The sequence below is a fragment of the Trichomycterus rosablanca genome, chromosome 16 (assembly GCF_030014385.1).
Source record: "Trichomycterus rosablanca isolate fTriRos1 chromosome 16, fTriRos1.hap1, whole genome shotgun sequence".
In the NCBI taxonomy this organism is placed as follows: domain Eukaryota; kingdom Metazoa; phylum Chordata; class Actinopteri; order Siluriformes; family Trichomycteridae; genus Trichomycterus; species Trichomycterus rosablanca.
The window spans coordinates 8,974,177-8,990,174 of record NC_086003.1 but is presented as its reverse complement, the minus strand read 5'-3'; the positions used below and the strand labels follow the sequence as shown (position 1 = coordinate 8,990,174).

General features: G+C 40.4%; 1 protein-coding gene across 2 annotated transcripts in view; it reads left to right on the top strand.

The window, feature by feature from the left end:
- col5a1 (procollagen, type V, alpha 1) overlaps positions 1-15,998 on the top strand; it is a 117,841-nt gene that overhangs the window by 15,307 nt on the left and 86,536 nt on the right. For both annotated transcript variants that reach the window (XM_063012224.1, XM_063012223.1), the window contains exon 2: positions 11,159-11,326. In XM_063012224.1, coding sequence (XP_062868294.1) covers positions 11,159-11,326 — 168 coding nt within the window. The remainder of the gene's footprint in view (positions 1-11,158; positions 11,327-15,998) is intronic.

Below are 15,998 nucleotides of genomic sequence, written 5' to 3'. Positions count from 1 at the left end.
TTCAAGCAATTGAGGGTTTGTTGAGTTGCCCAACAGTGCCAACTTGGCAATGGTGGGGCTTGAACCAGAAACCTTATGATCACTAGTCCAGCTCTTAACTGCTGAGCTTCCACTGCCCTGTAGCTGAGCAGATTTATAGCCAAGATTTCTTGATATTTTAACAGTTACTAAATGGTTCACAAGTGTAAATCCTTCATTCATTGGGTGAAAGGCAGGAAACACCCCATACTGGTCACCAGTCCTTCACAGGACACACACACTCACACACTTAGGGTAGTTTTAGTAGCTTCAGTTGGTGTGTCTTTGCGCTTGTGGGACCCAGCGGAAACCCATGTGGGCACAGAGACATGCAAACCTCTTACAGGACCCTCGCCTCCTGGATGGGAAATCAAACGGGAAATCAAACCCACAAGTCTTAATCCTTCATTCATTTTTTCATTCATTGTGCAAAAGGCAAAAAACACCCTGGACAGGTCACCAGTCCTTCACAGGGCACACATACACTCACACTTAGAGTAATTTTAGTAGCGTGACTGCATGTCTTTGGACTTGTGGGACCCAGAGGAAACCCACATAGGCATTCAAACTCCACACAGAACCCTCGCCTCGAGGACGGGAAATCAAACAGAAAATCAAACCCACAAGTCTTAATCCTTCATTCATTCTTGCATTCATTTGCATTCGGGACTTGTGGGACCCAGAGGAAATCCACATAGGCACAGAGACATTCAAACTTCACACAGGATCCTCGCCTCCTGGATGGGAATTCAAACCCAAGCCCTACTTGCTGTGAAACCTAAATCTTCTCATTTAACGCATTTTGTTCATCATTCTTAATATTTACATTAATTTTAGCAGACATTTAGGAAATTCTATTCAGTTTTACTAAACAAAAGCGTGTGTATTTGTTTGTTTCTTTATTCATATTGCAAAGAAGACATTTTGTCTCTTTTAGTGTTATAAATAAAAAAAAATACCTATTAATAACTATGTATGACTTTTTGCCTGTAGAACTGTTTTAAACTTGTTTTAAATATCTAAAAATGAACCAGAGCTACACTAAACAGATGCTGAACAACTGAATTAAATGTTGCTTAAAGGTCTTAGCTCAAGTTCATGCTCTTATTATTTTACAGTTAATATGAACTGTAATTTTTTGTTGCTTATAAACTCTTATAATGGACCCAATACCTAACAGTTGAGAAAAAGGGCACAGATTACAGTATCATGCCCAACTACAATGCATTAATGGCCAACAGGGGACTCATAGTGTTCCTTTAACTGAAAGTCTCTGCCCCTCGATTACGTTAATTCGCTCCAGATGGAGGTCTTTATTTAATCACGGTTTCATATCCACAGAGTTGCTGGCTTCTCTGGTGGCAGTCTGCCTTTCTCTCTGAAATAGGCTCGGCTTGGCCCAGTCTGGTTTTTCACCAGCACAGATGTTAGCACTCGTTAGGGTCATTCCAGGTAACTCAGTCAGCCTGGACAAGCAAGCTTTCTCCAGACGTTCTAGCGGCTCAGATGGATCTATGCTGAACATGGGCTGCTTCAGGTGGTGGAGTGGATGCTCTACTTTTTAATCTCTCTATTCTTTTTTTTTTCAAGAACTTGCTTGTTTCATGCCGGTGGATGGAGTAGCTGGACCAAGTGTGACAACCAAATGGTTTTTAGTCTAATTCTACCCCGTTTCTGATCACTAACCTCCTAACAGGCTACAGACCTCATTACTCTTATTAGTTTTTGTTATTTTGGCCACCCCTTACTTTGTTTTATTCAGTTGTGGGTTTTTAGCCACAGTATTGTTCTACCTTGGTTAAGCATTCTGAACACTGGGTTCATTCATGAATTTAGCAGATACAGGGCTAACCCACCCCAATTTCTACTTAGTTGTGTTTTTTTAGCCAAAGTATTGTTCTACCTTGGTTAAGTATTCTAAACACTGGGTTCATTCATAAATTTAGCAGCTACAGGGCTTCACCTGGGAGCTCTGTGGCCAGGTGCAACCCACTCCATAACAAATGTATGCAATAATAATACCCTTGGAGATTAGAACACCATATTCTTACAGTGTCAGCTTGGGTTTAGATTTCTTTGGCTGGTCACATATTTAGAGGTCACAACAGTGGATGATTATGGTCAACATACCTGTTTTGGCACAATTCTTATCCCCCATTCCAAAAAAGGGCAAAGATTAGCTATATATACAAACTATCAAATTGCAAAGTAGACTTAGACTTACGGTTGTCCAACATGCAGCATGTCTGCCACCACAGTGATACTGTTTAGCAGTATTTACTTTCAAACCTGCTTGGTAAAACTGGGTTAAAAATACATGTGGTTTAATATGAGTGTGTGGGCATTTATTTACGTGTGGTAGGTTACATTTATGTGGTAGGTAGAAAATGTAATATTAGTAATTTGACTTGTTTCTAATGCATATAGGTTATATGAGGCTATAGGTTGCTAGGCATGGTCATTAGATTTCTATTTCTACTCAAATTTCTGCTTGTTGTCCTGTGCAGTGTGTGTGTGTGTGTGTGTGTGTGTGTGTGTGTGTGAGAAAGAGAGTGTGTGTGTGTGTGTGTGTGTGTGTCTTTCTAATAGGAAGGAATGTTAATCCTGACAAGTCTAAATTTACAAACTCCAGGTCTCTTCCCCCGCTGTACTCTGTGTGTGATAGTGTGTGTGTGTGTGTGTGTGTGTGTGTGTGTGTGTTTCATAGTCCCCCTGTCTTAATTGTTATTGCTTAGTATATGCTAAAAGAGCCACAGGGGTTGTGTGTGTATGTGTGTGTATGTGTGTGTGTTTAAATATTTGTTCTACCTTAATTGGTAGTGCTCAGAAAACCTTTTTTTGAGACACAAATAGCCACAGGGGTCACGGTCATAGGGGTTTGTGTATGTGTGTGTGTGTGTGAATATCTGTATGTGTGTGTGTGTGTGTTAAATAGTGACTGGTTAGTGCTACCCTTTGATCGGTAAAGGAAAATGTAGTATTGTGTGGGGTGTAAACTGGTTTATGGAAATGTATATTCTGTAGTGTGTTAGTTTTATTGGCTGTTTCTGTGCTGGCAGTTGTGGTTGTTTTGATGGCAACTCTATAGTGTGTGTGTGTGTGTGTGTGTGTGTGTGTGTGTGGTACCTTGCCTATTATTAAAATCTGGCAGCAAAGACTGGTTAACTGTTTATTGTGGGAAGAAGAAGAGGGAATAAAAATAAGAATCAGAGTGAGTATAAAGGCACATTTAAAGCTGTAAAAAATAGAAAAATAGGCTGTTCAGATGTTTTTTGCGTAGTTGGTGTGTCAAAAGGGCTGCATGCTCAATTATTTAAGTAATTGATATATACTTAGGAGGAAGGCATGGTGGCTCGGTGGGTAGCACTGTCGTCTCACAGCAAGAAAGTCCTGGGTTTGATTTCCAGGTGGAGCAGTCTGGGTACTTTCTGTGTGGAGTTTGCATGTGCTCCTCGTGTCTGGTGGGGTTTCCTCTGAGTGCACCGGTTTCCTCCCACAGCCCAAAGACATGCAGTCAAGTTAATTGGAGATACTGATGTCCCCCAAAGTATGGTGTGTATGTGTGTAATAAAATGAGATAAAAATATGTAGGAAATATATATATATACTGATCAGCCAAAACATTAAAACCACCTCCTTGTTTCTACACTCACTGTTATTTTATCAGCTCCACTTACCATAAAGAAGTACTTTCTAGTTTTACAATTACTGACTGTAGTCCATCTGTTTCTCTACATACTTTTTTAACCTGCTTTCACCCTGTTCTTCAATGGTCAGGACCACTACAAAGTAGGTATTATTTGGGTGGTGGGTCATTCTCAGCACTGCAGTGACAATAACATGGTGGTGGTATGTTAGTGTGTTTTGTGCTGGTATGAGTGGATCAGACACAGCAGCGCTGCTGGAGTTTTTAAATACCGTGTCCACTCACAGTCCACTCTAGTAGACACTCTAACCTAGTTGGTCCACCTTGTGGATGTAAAGTCAGAGACGATCACTCATCTATTGCTGCTGAGTTGGTCATCATCTAGACCTTCATCAGTGGTCACAGGATGCTGCCCACAGGGTGCTGTTGGCTGGATGTTTTTGGTTGGTGGGCTATTCTCAGTCCAGCAGGGACAGTGAGGTGTTTAAAAACTCCATCAGCACTGCTGTGTCTTATCCACTCATACCAGCACAACACACACTAACACACCACCACCATGTCATTGTCACTGCAGTGCTGAGAATGATCCACCACCCAAATAATATCTACTCTGTAGTGGTCCTGTGGGGGTCCTGACCATTGAAAAACAGGGTGAAAGGTGGGCAACATAGCATGCAGAGAAACAAATGGACTACAGTCAGTAAAATGGACAGTGAGTGTAGAAACAAGGAGGTGGTCATAATGTTATGCCTGATCGGTGTGTATATATAAGAAAACACAAATTACATAAAAGTACTTACAGAATAAACATAAATATGGCCACACTGGACTTCACATCAGGTCATTCATATGGTAAAACCACACACACACACACACACACACACACACACCTGCTTTGCCAAAGTGTTTGCAGAGGGAAATGTGACACAGTGTAAATATTGTCTCAGGAAATCAGTGCAGGTATTTTTACACCCTATAGGAACTCCACTTTAAGAGGGTAAATATACACACACACCAGTGCCAACACATCCATGTTACTAGGTAATGCTCTTAGAAGGTCTTGACCTGAACTGATCCTGAACTGCTCTCTCTTGGACGCTCTGTGTGTCTGTGTTTCTTCACACTCAATTTAACCATGCTTATTTAAATGATCGCCTGATAGTGTGTAGGAGCTAAAACCCTGTGGCTGCCACTTTAACCCAAGTGATCTACATGATCTATGTACTTGATGTCCAATTTAAAATACAGATTTGTATTAATAAGTAGAAAGTGAATTTAATAGCTGAACATGCATACCTGGCATCTAAGCTATTTCATTTTTCTAATGTTACCTGCTATCGTTTAGAGGTTCCTGACTAGTTGAACTAGTTAAAATGCTATTTCATTTTCAGTAGATATTTTTTCATCACTAATTTTAGACTCTAAAGCTATGATTGCTTACGGTGGCATAAATATAGACCTTTGCTACAGAGAGCACGGGGTGGATTCGCACACACATGCAAGAATAGAAATAGAACCCAATTTGCAAATACATAATCAAGGTTAAACAATGTTGTAACTAAAAAGCTACAAGCAAAAAGGGGGGCGATCGAAACTTAATGAGCGGCCAAATTATTCCAGCCCTACTTAATTCAATGCAGTTTTATTGTCATTAAATCTTTAAAGGGTTTTATAGTTTAACAAAACACTGTGAAGCTATTTCTCCGGTGCGGTGATAAAAAAATAGACAAACGAGTAGGCAAGAGACAAAAGAGCCCTCTTAACTGCCTGTTATTCTTTAATTGCAAACTATTAGTACTAAACAATGATAAATATGTTGTCTGTGTGCAATCTATAGCTTAGGTGTGTATTTAATTTGGTGTGGGTTGAACTGAAAGTGTCCAGTATGTTGAAGTAACTCAGGTCTGATGTGCAAATTACATTATATAAAGTGTTAGCCTACTGGTAGAGCTTTGGGCTATCGGTCAGAAGATTGTCAATTCAAATCCAGGCTCTGCTGTGCAGCCATTGTTGGGCCCTTGAGCAAGACTCTTAACCCTGTCTGCTCCAGGGGTGCTGTACAATGGCTGACCTGCGCTGTGACCCCAGCTTCTTAAACACCATCACAGATGTTATATACAGTTTTAGTAAATCAGCATTAGCAGCCTAATGTTACAACTTGCAGCATAACTGATTAACTATAGTGATTATACAGCTTAAATGTTTAAGTATGGGTAGTATACAGCTTAGTAATAGAAAGTTTCAGTTCAAGTACAATGTGCGATATGCTAAGTAAACTGGGAGCATCATCGTTGTTATTGGTAACAGTCCATTGTGTGTATTTAGGTTATTTATTGTGTGTGTTCAGGTTATTGTCATGTCTTCAGCAAATTTGATAATGTTCTTAGAGCTCTATTTAGTGATACAATCATAACTGTACATGTTAGTGTGTAGCATGGCTTGAGCCTTTCAAGGTGTGTGTGCACTAGTGGGCATCCTGTGCTGACCATAAGGAAGACGGAGGTGTGGTCACTCATTCTAAGTGAGAAAAGTCCATGATTCAGTTGTGCAGTGTGACTTACTTTAAGAGTTTTTATTTTGGAGACCAGTTTTGACACAGTGATGGAATTGAAGGTAGAGCTGAAGTCGGGAAACACTGGTGTAACTGTTGGCGTAGGAGCAAAACTGCTGGGGGTCCAGAGTGTTAGCAAGACTGCTTTTTATATGAGCTACAATTTAAGTGCTAGCCATTCATGCATGAGATGATGGTTTTCATTGGAACTGGGATGATGGTCTGCCCATGTTTTCCCAAGATTTTCCAGTATTCAACAACATGGGCAGTTGTAGCCTAGTGGTTAAGGTACTGGACTAGTAATTAAAAGGTCACTGGTTCAAGCCCCACCTCTGCTAGGTTGCCACTGTTGGGCCCTTGAGCAGGGCCCTTAACCCTCAATTGCTTAGGCAAAATACTGTCACAGTACTGTAAGTCGCTTTGGATAAAAGCGTTTGCTAAATGCCAAAAATGTAAATGTCAACAAAATGACATGCCAACATTTTCTCATAGATCAACAGTGATGGACACTTCAGGCTTGGATAAAATATATGTTTAAAACCCTAAATCTATTTTTAGGTATGGTGGAGAATGATGGGAGGTGATAAAAGTCAAAAAACAGTACAAAGACAAATTGTGACTACTTTTATTTCTCTACAGATGGTGCTTTTATATATGAATTGCATAAATTAAATAAATACATTATTAAATACATAACATTGCTTGTACGTATTGGAGCCAGTGGGTCTGGCTTTTGGAGTTTGAGGTCTGAGTGGTGCGACCAGCCTGGTTTGATGTTCCAAAAAAGGGAGGTCTGGATTGGGAATCACCTCCTTGCTACTGGAAGAGTGACTCCTATGGTCTGGTCAAGGAGCTGACAAGAAGAAAAGAAGAGGATTATCAAATCACAGATTCTTTTTCATTGCATTTTACGATTAACATACATGTCCTAACTTTTCTGGAAATGGGGTTTGTATAAGATTCTTTATAAATGGTGTCTAAGAAGGTGTTTGCTTGCCTGCGGCCCTTTTTGGCCAGCATGGGTAAACCATGTGAGAGAAAAATGGGGGGAAAAAAACAGAGAAAAACAGAATTAGCCAGTGCTTGGCTTGCTTCTGTGTTGTAATTAACTTTTTTATATAGGATTTTAAATGTCTAAAGAGGTGTTTATTGTATAAAAGAAAATGTAGGGTGGCAATTCACTTTAAATAGCAGTGAAAAACATTAAATTGTCCAAAAATCTTCCTATAATTAGTGTAAATTCAGAGCTCTTTAGACAGGGCCTTTACTTTTTTCCCTCTTAATCAGCAGTCTGCACCAGTTATAACTCAACAAACTGACCCCTAGCTTTAAGAGGTTAAATCTAGACCATATATATATATATACACAGTATATATATATATATATATATATATATAAATGTTTATGCATTTTCTCCCTATTAGCACATCCAATTGCCTGATGGCGCCATGCTTCCTCTCCACCAATGCTGATCCCCGCTCTGATTGAGGAGAACGAAGCTAACCCACGCCCCCACCGACACGTGGGCAGCAGCCGTATGCATTTTGTCACCTACACTTTAACGAGTGCACTGCGGATCAGCACTGTGTATGGAGAGACTTACCCATAATTGCATTAGTTATGACAGAGTCCCTATCCGGCTATCCCACCCCTATCTGAACAACAGGCCAATCGTTGTTCATGTGGCCGCTCAGCCAAGCCTGCAGGCAGAGCTGAGATTTGATACGATGTATTCGAGATCCCAGCTCTGGTGTTCCAGCGTGTGTTTTTACCACTGCGCCACCTGAGCGGCCATCTACATCATTTTAAATAGGTGTCCAGGGGCAGGCTAGGGTCAGTTTTTTCTCTGCCATGTACCATAGACTCAAGACATGCTTTTCAAATAATAATAATTGAATATTCAAATGAAGGACCTTAAAACCCTTTTAAAGTAGGTGCTAGTTAGTCACAAATCTTTTAAAAATAAACAAATTAAGACACAATTATGCATGATTAAGTCATATTGATTACAATTTCTGTGTAAACAAGTGTACAGTAATAGCTGCCACCGTGCAGAAACTGATTCAGCAATATTACAATATAATGTCTATCTAACAGACGCTACTTGATTAGTGTGGTGGCTCCCAAGAATCCTGGAAACATTGGTTTAAATATCAAATACAGTCAATTACAATTCATTCCAGATGTGTGTGTGTTGCCCTGCAATAACATAGGGTCATTGGACCTTCTTCCATACCCTAATCTTCTGTATCCCTACAGACTACATACTTAATTCATTATCTGTTGTACCACATTTATCCTGGTAGGGTCCCAATGGGTCTGATTCATTGGGCGAAAGGTAGGAAACACTCCAGACAGGTCAGCAGTCTACCGCACTGTATAAATTCTGTGGAACGGATTGAAATTAGTCGTAAGTGTGTTGTCCCCAGTAATCTTCCTGAGTTTCTTATTTAGGTTTTGCAAATGAGTGGTCAGCTGACCTGCCAAAATAAAACCAGTGACATTCTTAAGATGCTGCCTGGACTCCTGGGTGTGTGTATTTAACAAGGCACAGCTGGTGGTAATTTCCACCCAGTGAAAGTGTGTGTGTGTGTGTGTGTGTGTGTGTGTGGAGGAGGTGGTTATCAGTAGAGAGATAGGTTACTTTGAAAACTTGTGACAAAGCAGTCATTAACTGTGTGTGGTCTAGATACCTAAAACCTTCAGGAGAGTACTCGAGCAGATCCAGTCATAGCTCGGAGTTGATGGACCGGTGGTAATGGAACTTGTAACCGAGAGAGGCATGTGTAAACCTTAAAAACCTTAAAACCTCTCTGTTCTAAACACTCTAGGTGGTTATTAAACATAACGTAACCCAATCATTAGTGACTATTGACTAAATAATTTTGACAACTTTATGTAGACTTCATGGTTAAATAATGTGTATATTTATTCAGTTTGCACTTTTATTTTGATTAGAAAAGACCCGAGTTCAAATCTCAGCTGTGCTATTGGTCGGCCAGGCATATACACACACATTTTTGGCTGTGTCCTTATTAGGCCTTATTAGGATTATGTATTGGCCAAAGCCCTGAGATGGATTGGCGCCTTGTCCAGAGTATTCCTGCTATGCTCCCAGTGTTTTCCAGTGAATCCCTGACCAGGATAAAGCAGCTGGTGGAAATGAAATGTAAACAATATTTTGATTTGAGACAGCACTAGTGTTTTGGCACCCTAAGCAAGATCCATTTGGCCCCTCTGCTTGCTTCCCCAACCCCCTCAAAGTCCAAGTGACTGGGATCAAACTACCAATGAAGAAGACGGCATGTGGTAACATGCCTACAGTTTTGTTATGCATTTTGTTATATTACAAACTATATATAAAAATATTCCCCTAGGTAAAAAGTAAAGTAATACACTAAATACTGGTTACTTTTATGTTTAGTCATTTAAAATAAAATTTTTATAGATTAGAATAGTTTGTTAAGGCGTATTCTATTCTCTATTTTCATTATTATCTTAACAGAATTGGAGAATTACCAGTTATTAATTTAGTTCATTTAATTACAATATTAACATATTTAAACATTTATAGCTTATTTATAGTAAAACATGATATTCCTACATTATTTTCAATTCAAAACAAAGATTATCTTAATAGTTTTAACAAATATTTGATTTAGAATGCTTGATGTTAATTTTCTTGGACACGATCTATAGTGTGGTGGCAGCCGTCTATTAGCTGTGTCCCTCTGTGCTGCCTAGTTTGTCTGGCAGATGGGGTACGGAGGCTCAGTTGTGTGTGATCCATGATGACCTGAGCTTTATAAGCGTCACTTTAGGTGGAAGGTTTTCAATATATCAGAGCTTTCTCTACTTTGCCAGCTCTTTTGTTGCTACATTGCTCTGTCCGGTCCGGTCTTCTGCTGATAAGAGTTGTCAGCATTCTGTTGACTCGCTTTTCCTAAATTGTATTTGCCTATTAATCTATTGTTATGCACACGAGAAGTGAGAATTGGTGTGGTAGGGGTTCTGTTAGTGTGTTGCCTGATCCAGCAGGTTCAAACAGTCCCCTGTATTTCCTATTTTCCTAGAGTTGGTTTTGTTGTGGACAGCTGGAGTAGCCTGTCATATCATGACATCCACTTCTCATTTCTGCACTATCCCTTTTCTACCCACTTTCTCCATTTCCAGTTGCAGACATTTTCATGTCTTTTAATTGATACTTTGTTTCTTATAGTTTGGTCTATTGTTTATTTGGACTTGCCCCCCTTTTTGTTCTTGGTTCTTTTTAGTCCCAGTATTGTTCCACCTTGATTAGATATATAAAAATTGGGTTCTATTTCTATTCCTGCTGGTGTGTGGGGATTCCAACCCCATTACAGGAAGACATGTCAAGTCAGCTATATAAATTGTATAATGTTATGAATTAAATAAATTTTAGTTGTTATGGTATAATTTAACTTTTTTGGCTGCTAAATAGGATTCCTCTTGGGTTTGCTTGTTTAACATTTAAGTTTTTCACCAGTTACTTACATTACGTTTACGTTTGCGGCATTTAGGAGACGCTTTTATCCAAAGTGACTTTTATTTTTAATGACAGAATACAATCCAAGCCCTTGAGCAATTGAGCATTAACGTTTGCTCAAAGGGCTCAACAGTGGCAACTTGGCAGTGGTGAGGCTTGAAATGGCAACTTTCTGATTACTAGTCTAGTACCTTATCTGCTAAACTACCACTGCCCTAGTTACCCAGCTGTTAATGTACCAACATTACAGAACAACACAGCAACCATAGTCAATACAGGTCTTTAACAACAATTAGGAGACTATATTAATCCTGTGACTGCTATTTTTAAATTCTGTGACTCATCTTTGACATTACCAGTATATTTGTACTGTATTTTTTTGTATTTCTGTGTAAATAATAACATTCCTAAATGTATCTTTTTATTTTTTCCACAGCGGATCCAGCAGATCTTCTAAAGATTTTAGATTTTCCCAGTTTGCCTGAGGGAGTAACAAAAACAACGGGTTTCTGCACGCACAGAAGGTCATCAAAAGGACCAGACGTAGCCTACAGAGTAACCAAAGATGCCCAGCTCAGCGCTCCTACCAAACAGCTCTATCCCTGTGAGTGAACACATACATAAACACACATACTTCCAAGCATTTTTAAGTTGTGATGGTTGTGAAGAAAAGATTCAAGAGAATCACAGGTTCTGTTTTTATTGCATTATACTAAATGTCTCAACTTAAAACCAACAAAAATAGAACCAACATACTACACTACTCAAAAAATAAATCAGTTAGGGCCGCTCAGGTGGCGGTAAAAACACATGCTAGCACACCAGAGCTGGGATCTTGAATACATCGTTTCGAATCTCATCTCTGCCATCCGGCTAGGCTGAGCAGCCACATGAACAACGATTGGCCTGTTGTTCATATAGGGGTGGGATATTCAGACGGATAGGGACTCTCTCATAACTGATGCAACTACATCCTCAGCTGGCTGATTGATGGCGCCTGCACAGGGGTGGGGAAGGAGTGCATTGATCAGGATGTGTCTCTCCGTACACAGAGCTGATCCGCAGCTGATCTCATCTAGTGTAGGTGACAAAATGCATACGACTGCTGCCCACGTGTCGGAGGGGGCGTGGGTTAGCTTCGTTCTCCTCAATCAGAGCCGGTGCCGGCATTAGTGGAGAGGAAGTGTGACGCAATCGGGCAATTGGACGCGCTAAAAGTCGGGAGAAAAAGGGGAGAAAATGCATAAAGAAAATATATATATTATATTATATTATATATATATACAGTGTATCACGAAAGTGAGTACACCCCTCACATTTCTGCAAATATTTCATTATATCTTTTCATGGGACAACACTATAGACATGAAACTTGGATATAACTTAGAGTAGTCAGTGTACAGCTTGTATAGCAGTGTAGATTTACTGTCTTCTGAAAATAACTCAACACACAGCCATTAATGTCTAAATAGCTGGCAACATAAGTGAGTACACCCCACAGTGAACATGTCCAAATTGTGCCCAAATGTGTCGTTGTCCCTCCCTGGTGTCATGTGTCAAGGTCCCAGGTGTAAATGGGGAGCAGGGCTGTTAAATTTGGTGTTTTGGGTACAATTCTCTCATACTGGCCACTGGATATTCAACATGGCACCTCATGGCAAAGAACTCTCTGAGGATGTGAGAAATAGAATTGTTGCTCTCCACAAAGATGGCCTGGGCTATAAGAAGATTGCTAACACCCTGAAACTGAGCTACAGCATGGTGGCCAAGGTCATACAGCGGTTTTCCAGGACAGGTTCCACTCGGAACAGGCTTCGCCAGGGTCGACCAAAGAAGTTGAGTCCACGTGTTCGGCGTCATATCCAGAGGTTGGCTTTAAAAAATAGACACATGAGTGCTGCCAGCATTGCTGCAGAGGTTGAAGACGTGGGAGGTCAGCCTGTCAGTGCTCAGACCATACGCCGCACACTGCATCAACTCGGTCTGCATGGTCGTCATCCCAGAAGGAAGCTGACGCACAAGAAAGCCAGCAAACAGTTTGCTGAAGACAAGCAGTCCAAGAACATGGATTACTGGAATGCCCTGTGGTCTGACGAGACCAAGATAAACTTGTTTGGCTCAGATGGTGTCCAGCATGTGTGGCGGCGCCCTGGTGAGAAGTACCAAGACAACTGTATCTTGCCTACAGTCAAGCATGGTGGTGGTAGCATCATGGTCTTGGGCTGCATGAGTGTTGCTGGCACTGGGGAGCTGCAGTTCATTGAGGGAAACATGAATTCCAACATGTACTGTGACATTCTGAAACAGAGCATGATCCCCTCCCTTCGAAAACTGGGCCTCATGGCAGTTTTCCAACAGGATAACGACCCCAAACACAACCTCCAAGATGACAACTGCCTTGCTGAGGAAGCTGAAGGTAAAGGTGATTGGGACTAAACCCAATTGAGCACCTGTGGCGCATCCTCAAGTGGAAGGTGGAGGAGTTCAAGGTGTCTAACATCCACCAGCTCCGTGATGTCATCATGGAGGAGTGGAAGAGGATTCCAGTAGCAACCTGTGCAGCTCTGGTGAATTCCATGCCCAGGAGGGTTAAGGCAGTGCTGGATAATAATGGTGGTCACACAAAATATTGACACTTTGGGCACAATTTGGACATGTTCACTGTGGGGTGTACTCACTTATGTTGCCAGCCATTTAGACATTAATGGCTGTGTGTTGAGTTATTTTAAGAAGACAGTAAATCTACACTGCTATACAAGTTGTACACTGACTACTCTAAGTTATATCCAAGTTTCATGTCTATAGTGTTGTCCCATGAAAAGATATAATAAAATATTTGCAGAAATGTGAGGGGTGTACTCACTTTTGTGATACACTGTATATATATATATATACGTATATATATATATATATATATATATATATATATATATATATATATATATATATATATATATATATATAAATTAGTCAGTTAAAGCATAAGCCATTGTGAATCAGTTTCACCTGCTTGGTGCAAAATGGCAATGCCACTGGCGACAGCAAGCCAACCACTAAAAAGGGAATGGTTTTGCCAGTGGTGGCCACAGACAGTTACTATAATCTTATCCTTCTATACTGATTCTTCTCTAGTTTTACATTTTGCTAGTTTCCTAGACTCTAGTTCTTGGGTCTGGGAGGAGATCCCCCAGGGCGCTATCTGCCATCTGATCAGGAGCATGCCCAGACGTTGTCTAGAGTGCATACAGGCTAATAAGGGCCACTTTACGAGTAGCCGTGATGAACTGATTGAGCATGTGATTTAATTTTGAGTCCAGGCCGTAATGGGGTTGATCATTGTGCATACTGCCATACTGTGTGCAGATCCAGTATATACTACATACTGTGTCCGCCTATTAAAGTATAGGGTATATAATGCAGTATGCAAGAATTATCCTCCAGTCTGTGTTCATGGATCAGAGCTGACTCGCTGTTGTAAAATCTTTATGACTTTCATCTACAAATTAAAAGGCAATGGAGGAATGCAGTATGCTGTGTACTTAGGTGCTTAGGTAGCTTATAGCAAAATTTTATCTTAGTATGTTATTTAGGTGTCTATTGCATACTACAGTTTTACATTTTGCATTCCATACTACATAGTTCTTGTAGGTGGAATTATTATGTGTAATGTGCTATTTCATTTGCCCCAAGTACCATTGGGTCCTGCTGATGCCTTACATTTAGCAAGGGTATAACATTAAAACCATCTCCTTGTGTCTACACACATTGTCCATTTTATCAGCTCCACTTACTATATAGAAGCACTTTGTAGTTCTACAATTACTGACTGTAGTCCATCTACTTCTCTGCATGCTTTGTTAGCCTGCTTTCACCCTGTTCTTTAATGGTCAGGACCCCCACAGGACCACCACAGAGCAGGTATTACTTAGGTGGTGGATGATTCTCAGAACTGCAGTGACAATGACTGGTATGAGTGGATCAGACACAGCAGTGCTGCTGGAGTTTTTAAATACCATGTCCACTCACTGTCCACTCTATTAGACACTCTTACCTAGTTGGTCCACCTTGTAGATGTAAAGTCAGAGACGATCACTCATCTATTGCTGCTGTTTAAGTTGGTCATCTTCTAGACCTTCATCAGTGGTCACAGGACGCTGACCATGGGGCGATGTTGGCTGGATATATTTTTGGTTGGTGTACTATTCTTAGTCCAGCAGTGACAGTGAGGTGTTTAAAAACTCCAGCAGCGCTGCTGTGTTCTATCCACTCATACCAGCACAACACACACTAACACACCACCACCATGTCAGTGTCACTGCAGTGTTGAGAATGATCCACCAGCCAAATAATACCTACTCTGTAGTGGTCCTGGGAGAGTCCTGACCAATAAAGAACAGCATGACAGGGGGCTAACAAAGCATGCAGAGAAACAGATGGACTACAGTCAGTAATTGTAGAACTACAAAGTGCTTTTATATGGTAAGTGGAGCCGATAAATGGACATTAATGTATTCATTTTTGTTGCACTATTATTGGGTAGATATGCATCTGATGTTCATCCTTCCTTTCTATTAACTGAAAAGTAGACCTTCCATTGGGTTTGCATTTAATAGTTGATACCAGGGAAAAATTAAAATTAAAATATTTGGACAGAATATTGACTGGCTGATAAATCACCCAATTACTAACATAAACACACACAGATTAAATATACACTGCTGTGAAAAAGTATTTGCCCCTTCCCAATATCTTCTATTTTTGCATGTAAGTCACACTTACATGTTTCAGATCTGCAGACTGCCTTTCATATTAGACAAAAGTAACCCAAGAAATAACATACTTTAGGTACTTTAGAAATAAAATTATATAAAGTTGGCCCCCTGTTAAGCAGGTTTAAAAACAAAACTACTTGAACTGTTTGAACTTTGGGTGTCCCTATCACATTAAACAAATCTAAAATGCTCCCCATCTTCTTTCCCCCAACTCAAAACATTAACGTTACACTTACATCAATGTTTTTTTACATGAATATTTTCCCCCAATTTTCTCCCTTAACTACAGTAAGTCGTATCCAATTACCCTGATTGCATTACGTTACCCCTCTCCGACACGTGAGCAGTACCGACTGCATCTTTTCACCTGCACAAGCCTAGTTCATATGCAGATCAGCTGCAGATCAGTGTCCGGAGAGTCACACCCTAATCAGCATTATTCCCCAATTCTGCACAGGCGCCATCAATCAGCCAGCAGCCATCAGTTATGAGGAACCCTGGTCC